This window comes from Vespa crabro, chromosome 14, assembly GCF_910589235.1.
Source record: "Vespa crabro chromosome 14, iyVesCrab1.2, whole genome shotgun sequence".
Lineage (NCBI taxonomy): Eukaryota > Metazoa > Arthropoda > Insecta > Hymenoptera > Vespidae > Vespa > Vespa crabro.
In genome coordinates this window covers 2,949,143-2,956,642 of record NC_060968.1, presented here as the reverse complement: position 1 = coordinate 2,956,642, position 7,500 = coordinate 2,949,143, and the positions used below count along the sequence as shown (strand labels likewise).

At 35.0% G+C, this 7,500-nt stretch overlaps 1 protein-coding gene across 2 annotated transcripts in view; it reads right to left on the bottom strand.

Annotated features, from left to right (window-relative positions):
• The window catches only part of LOC124429092 (suppressor of lurcher protein 1), a 348,287-nt gene that overhangs the window by 163,599 nt on the left and 177,188 nt on the right, over positions 1-7,500 (bottom strand). For both annotated transcript variants that reach the window (XM_046973920.1, XM_046973919.1), the window contains exons 8-9: positions 5,249-5,463; positions 3,812-3,889 (exon numbers count right to left, since the gene is read on the bottom strand). In XM_046973920.1, the coding sequence (XP_046829876.1) occupies positions 3,812-3,889; positions 5,249-5,463 (293 nt within the window). The remainder of the gene's footprint in view (positions 1-3,811; positions 3,890-5,248; positions 5,464-7,500) is intronic.

Below are 7,500 nucleotides of genomic sequence, written 5' to 3'. Positions count from 1 at the left end.
AAAAAGAAAAAGAAAAAGAAAAAGAAAAAGAAAAGCAGAAAAATAAAAGAGAAAAAGGATAGAGTAATTAATGTCCTCTAAAGATTAACACAGAATATCAAAGAGTCCCAATAATTAACACACCCAATATGACCGTATTATGAACGATGCAAAAGATTGAAATTCATTGCAGGAAGGAGAGATAAGCAAATGCAATATTTCTATTTATTTTTCTTCTTTTTTCTTTTCTTTTTTTTTTTTTTTTTTTTGCTTTTCTTTTTTGTTGAAAATAAAGTTTCATCAAAGAATTCATCCCTTTTCATTAAAGAAGACAATTGGACCTTATCTATTTTATTCGAGTTAATTGGATATTCGTTGGTTATTACGAATTTTCCTGTTCTTTTTTTTCTTTTTTTCTTTTTCTATTTTTTTCTTCCTTTTTTTCTTTTTCTTTTTTTCACTATAGAATTTTTCGAGAAAAATAATAAGAGTGATCGTTAACTGCATAGACTCAGGGTGAGTGAATATTTACAGTTTAGTAGAACGAACGGTTGCGCGGTTGGCGCAACGAAATTTATAGCATATTCCACTTTAACCAACGTTATATGCTATAGTAAACAGTAGTACATATATATATATATATATATATATATATATATATATATATGAGAGTTACCGTAAACCGATCTTGAATTTAAGGCGGGCCGAAAGGAAGGACGAAAGGGTATTTCTCTTGCCATCACGTATTTCGTTTTACAAGGGAACGTGAGAAAATTGCAAAACTTGAGGACTCTAGAACTTTCCTCATTCCATTTATCGGTGCAATTAATTTCTCCGATAATTACTTCATCGATATGACAGAGAAAGAGAGGAAAGGCAACGAGCAAAGAGGAAGGAAAAAGAATAGGACAGAGAGAGAGAGAGAGAGAGAGAGAGAGAGAGAGAAGGAAAAAAAAGAAAGTCCTCCTTGTTGTCTATCGAACGGCCTTGCAAACATAAAAAAGAAAGAATGAAAACAAAAGAATAAAAAAAAAGAAAAAAAAGGAAGAAGAAGAAGAAGAAGAAAAAAAGAGCAAACCATGCTAGATCCACGTTCTTATCTTTATCGATCCTTCTTAGTATCTATAGATCCTTCTTCGAATATAATAGAAGGGGGAAGAAAAAAAAAAAAAAAAAAAGAAAAGAGAAACGAAGAAAGAACTAAATATAAACTCGAAGATAAGACGATGACCTTGACCTAAAGATAACAACAGAATTGGAACATGATATCGATTTTCCTCTTGAATGGGATAAAAATATTGCTACGATAGAAAAATATAAGAAGTATAATAGTAATACGTTTTACTAATTAATTTCAAAAGTCAAAGTAAAAAGGATAGGCTATAATAGTCCTCTTAAACGTGTTCGTATCAATAGAGAAAAGTTTAGCAAAGAACGATGGATCGAGTAGGTCGAAGAGACCTCAAAAGGTGCTTTTCTTTTCTACCTTAGTTTCTCAGTTCCTCCCTTCGTTAACCCTCTTACTCTCTCCTCCTCTCACTCTCTCTCTCTCTCTCTCTCTCTTTCTCTCTCTTTCTGTCCTAAGATGAATAATATTCCGAGAACAAGAAAACTTCATCATCGATTCGATCCCTCAGGGCCTACCTCCTCTTCCTTCTCCTTCTCCTCTCCTCTCCTCTCCTCTCCTCTCTCCACTCCACTCTCTTAGTCTTCTTCGAGGCCTCCCCCCCCTCCTTTTTTCTTTCCTTTTTTTTTTTTCGATAGGAAACTTTTTCCTAAAGGAATATCAGGAAAATGCATTGGCCGGTGCAAACTTTATGTATCCGGCGTTGCAGGTGTACGGATAATTTAGAGCACTTACCGGGTGAGTCTAGGCGCATACGAAAGTAGGGTCGGCCGTATAAGAGCGTGTAGATACATCGCGTACCCGTGTTTTACGGTTAAACCTAAGTATCCATAGAAAAGGGATAGAAGGGAGGAAGAAGGGAAGCTTGGAATGAGGTAAATAGGAAGAACAGACAGACAGATAGACAGACATAGAGAGAGAGAGAGAGAGAGAAAGAGAGAGAGACAAACAGGACGAAACGGAAAAACTGAAAAGAGATGTTGCAAAAAGAGAATAAAAAGAGAATGAAAAGAGATGGAAGAGGGGAGGGAGGGAGGGAGGGAGGGGGGTTAGTTGGTAGATGGGATAGAAAGGGACGTTCATTGCTTACTACCAATAGCAAGCAGGACCGCTCTGTGGTCCAGCTCACATCGAGTATATATATATATATATATATATATATATATATATATATGTCTACAGGGTTCTCTCCTCTCTGTTACTAAAGGCTCGATCCTATTGTGTCTCATCTCTCTCTCTCTCTCTCTCTCTCTCTCTCTCTCTTTCTCTCTCCTTCCTCCAGACATAGATACATACACATAAAGGCACGCAACAGATACGCAGCACAGACACGCAACCAAGTAGACACACACCTCTTCACTGGCATTGTTACTTCCCGTTCTGTTGTTGTTCGCCCGTATTAGGAGATACATTTACATGAGTAAACACGGCCGTCTCCGGGTCCAGATACAAATTGAGATTAACGCCATGTAACAACGGGAATATTCGAAAATTATTCGGCCGTAAGGATTAATTTAAAGAGAATTAATAAACGTGCAAACAAACGTTGTCTATGAGAAAGCACAATGTCACTTGTTCTTCTTTTATTTCTTCTTTTCTTTTTTTTTTTTTCCTTTCATTTTCTTTATCTTCTTCTTCTTCTTCTTCTTCTCTCTTTTTTTTCCTCTCTTTCCCTTCCATCCTTTTCCCCCCCCTTTTTTTTTTCCTCGAGAACGATTGATCGAAGGAAAACTTACTCTCTACGATAAAGAATTTTCTTTGTTTCTTTTTTCTTTTTTTTTTTTTTTTTTTTTTTTTTTTTTGAAACGCTCTTTTCCAAGAGTAACTGGTATTCTCGTAGAAACTTTTACCGTAGAGTGTCTATCGGTTAGACTCACGTTGAAAACTTATGTTCGTGTGTCTAACGTTACTAAGAGTACGTGTTACCTGTCAACGCATGGACCTCCCCAGATATTTATGTTCGATCTTCTCTATCTATAATCTTCGAATCTTATTTCAACGTGTAACATAACATAAAATGTTTAAGGCGACGGATTATAGCAGTTTTCAATGCGAAAAAGAAAAAGAAATATTCCCCCTTGGGAGAATATCTTTGTCTTTATATCTTAAAGAAAATTATATTCTGATATTATATGTTATCAAAAAGAAAAAAATCATTTAAAAAAAAGAAACAAAGATATCGACACAATAGAATAAAAAAATAGTTTACGATATAAGTTATCTCTTTTCCTATCTCACTCTCTCTCTCTCTCTCACTCTCTCTCTCTCTCTCTCTCTCTCTCTCTCTCTCTTCATAAAATTGTATCAAGGATGATCTTGATTATCGTTTTTCGATTTTCATTAACGATAGAAAGAAGTGACGTCAATGCTTTAATGAATCTTCTCAAAGGGAAAAATTCATTATAAAAATAAAATATCCTGTGTCTGCTTTTTTTTTTTTTTTTTAATTGATCTCGTAATCGAAAAAGAAAAAAAAAATAGGGAAACTAAGAAAACCGTAAAAAAAAGAGAGAGATAGAGTGAGAGAGAGAGAGAGAGAGAGAGACGAAACGAGCGAAAAGAAAAAAAAGAAAAAAAAAAAAGAACCGAGAAAATAATATTCTCCCTTTAATTAATATCTTTCTATTATTCTCCAAATGGCTAATACGTTTGACATGATGATTAAGAAGGGGTTTATTAATTATAAGCCGAGTGATATGCACTTACTGGTTGCGCTGACAGCCGGCCCGATGACCGAGTACCTGGGGTTACCAGTAACGGCCCCTGGGACGACCTTGTCCAGCTCTGAAACACATTATTGTAATTATCCCTGGAATATACAGTGCCGTTAATTACGACAGGGAGAGTTGCGTGTACGATAGAACACGGGCAATCTGCCTTAATACGAACGGTTTCGGTCCATGATTTATGGCATCGTAAACACCAACATCCTTTCCAACATTTTTATTAAGACTTTACTATACACGATTAATACTCTACTCTATTATCATTCATTTCTCAACTCGCGATATATGACTTTAACGATATCCCATAATCAACCTTTTTCCATTTTAACAAAGATGAACTAATTGTTATTTACGATCTATATATTTATATAAGGATTTAAGATTAATTATAAATTATGACGCATTATGAGAATTCAAAATGATAACGTTCATCTATCTCCTTCTTCAACCTTTCCTCCATGAAAATATTTTCTTTTCGATCGGATAGAAAATATATAGAGAATGAAAAAAAAAAAAAAAGAGAAACGAAAGAAAAAGAAAAAAGAAGAAGAGAGACAGAGGGGGGGGGGAGAGAAAATCGAAAGAACAAAATCAATCGAGTGTTTTATCGAATTGCAATAAATAAAAAAGGGGATGAGAGATATAAAGTTGATTCGTTCCAAGGGTAAAAGTCTCGAGCAAAGAGGGGTAGTAATTCTTTTCCATCGGACAACAAAAAGGATTCATACGAGGGTCCTTGATTTTCCGCGCTCGACACTGCAGTTTCCTTTTTGAAAAGCTCAACTTGCGCCGTGCGATCTTCCATACCGACGGTTAGAGAAAAGCTCATTGTTATCGAAAGCTCAATGATTTCCTACGATACCGACGTTCGAAAAGCTCAAACCAAAATCATGTCGATAAAGATCTGATCTTTATATTTTCTGTATCATTTTCTAATGATAATTACGATGAAAGAATCAAAAAAAAAAAAAAAGAAGAAAAAAAGAGAAGAAGAAAAAAAAGAGAAAATACAAATACAAAATAGAAATATTAATGAAGGATATGATTCATTAAGACAGAGAATGAGAGTGAGAGTGAGAGACAGAGAGAGAGAGAGAGAGAGAGAGAGAGAGAGAGAGAGAGAGAGAGAGAGGGATGAACTGAAAATAAGAATGAAATGAATTTCTTTCTTCGCCCGCGAAGTTTTTGTATTTTTTTCTTTTTCTCTTCCTTTTTTTAATCGAATCCACAAAATTGTCTACGATTATTTTCTTAAATTTATGTTTTCGAATTGATCGAAGGAACGAACGACGTTTAACGAATAAAAATGAATAGAGCAGCAGATAATAGGGATACGATAAGGAAATAAAAAATTTTGTCTAAATTTCACTCGTTATGATGAAGAAATGTTTTTTTTTTTTTTTTTAATGTTACCAACCAGAAGGATGGGGTGGATCGTCCAATGGTTGAAATTGGAACATCGCCTTGAAGCCTTGGCCAGGCCACTCGGAATTAGCGACGAACTCGACGTAAAGGTCTGGCCCTGTGCTGAGTACTTCCACTTCTGCTCCTTGGTTGCAAAGCACGGCTATTGTGGGCGTTCCTGAATCCGTTCCGTCATGTACTCTGATTAAATCTGCTCTATTCAGACAACTGTAAAATACACGAATATATCATTCGTTAACGATGATAACTTATCGCTAACATAGAAATCAAATAATTCCGAATAATTGTAAAATAATGGATGACAAAAGAGCAAAAAAAAAAAAAAAAAAAAAAAGAAGAAGAAAGAAAAGAAAGAAAAGAAAGAAAAAAAAAACATTATCGTCTTCTTCGCTATAATTTCTTTCTTTCTTAATTTCAAATCATAATTCGTCCAATAAAGAATTAATAAAATTCAATTCTTATCGTCGTTTTCGTTAATTCTTAAATTCTTCTTTCTACGCCAAAGAAACAATTTAATAGAACAAATATCTGTGACGTCATTGAAATCACTCGACAAATCAATGAATCGTCAAAGTATATAACTGTACTATTAGAAATAATTTTAAAGCTATCTTTATATACTAGTATTAATAATAATTATACAAATTTTGAATTAATAAATTTTAAGTAAAGAATAATTTTATGTATTTAAAAAGGGTGGATCGATTCGGTCTTCTCTCTCTCTTTCTCCTTCTATCTCTTTCTCTCTCTATGGATATATATATATATATATATATATATATATATCCTTAGATTTGTCGTTTTTCTTAGATGCATACATCCTTCGTCGAAGAAGGTCAAAGAGATAAGACTGGCGAAAACGTGTAGAATAGAAAGACGACTAAAAGAAGATAACAAGGGTTGGGATACATGTAAAAGAAGGAGAAATGAAGTAAAAAGAGAGAGAGAGAGAGAGAGAGAGATAGAGATAGAGATAGAAAGAGAAAGAGAGAGAGAAAGATAGAAAGGACATAGAAGGTGATACCCCAAAGAGCGTGTAGAGCGACCAAACGAGGATTAGAAAGAGTAAAAGATAGATAGATAGATAGATAGATAGATAGAGAAAGAGAGAGAGAGAGAGAGAGAGAGAGAGAAAATGAGAGGACAGGAGCCGATGTCGATAGCCAACACGATTCCTTTTATAGACGTATACATAGACTATTTTGCTCGATCGGCCGAAAGAGAATTACTTTACTCCCATGGTTCCGTCTCACTCGCGACAGAAGAAGAAAGAGAAAGATATAAGATATGTGGAAGGCGAAAAAAGAAAAGAAAGAAAAAAACAAAAAACAAAAGAAAAGAAAAAAAAAACACAAAAAAAAGAAGAGGAAAGAAAGAAGAAAGAATAATGGAAAAGAAAATGGAAGGAGGAAGAAAAAAAGAAGAAGGAATGGAAAGGAGAAAAGCTTTTTTCAAAATCGGATATTTTCGAACGTGGAAAAATCCTATTTTACGATCGATTAAAATGTTCTTGATCGATGAGGACAAATGATCTGAAAAAAAAAAAAAGGAAGGGAAGAGTTAGAATGGATATAGTAAAAAGGGGAGGGGGGGTAGGGGAACGAGGAACGAGGAATAATCTTATTACTCGCACGATTTAAGCAATTACGTTTGACAGAGAAAGATTATAGTTAGAAAAGGAGCCAGAGATTAAAGAGCATTCTCGCCCTTTTCGTCGTTCTTGTGCATTTCCTTGAACTCTCCTTGTGTTCCCTTTATCCATTTTTATCTCTCTCTCTCTCTCTCTCTCTCTTTCCTTCTCTCTCTTCTTTTATCTTTAACCCCCCTCTCTCTCTCTCTCTCTCTCTCTCTCTCTTCGTCTCTCTTTTTGTCTTCCCTCTCTTTTTTTTTTCATTCCCTTTACCATCTTCCCGATTCCACACAGATTTTCCTCTTTCTAGGATCGCGCACAAGCGATCTTTTTCCACGTACGTAGATACCCTACCGTTTTGAGTTCAAGTGTCTCGTAAAACTTGATACGGAGAAATTTCTCTTTTTTTTTTTCTCTCTCTTTTTTCCTTTTTTGCCTTTTGCCTTCCTTCTTTCTTCCTCTCTCCCCTGAACCCCCTTTCGTTCGTTCGTTCGTTCGTTCTTTCTTTTTTTTTTTTTTCCTTACTCCATTTTCCCCATTCAACCCCGCACCGATGCATATAATCCCTCTCGCCCGCTCCCCCTCCCTTGCTAATCCCTTCCTTTTCTTTTTTT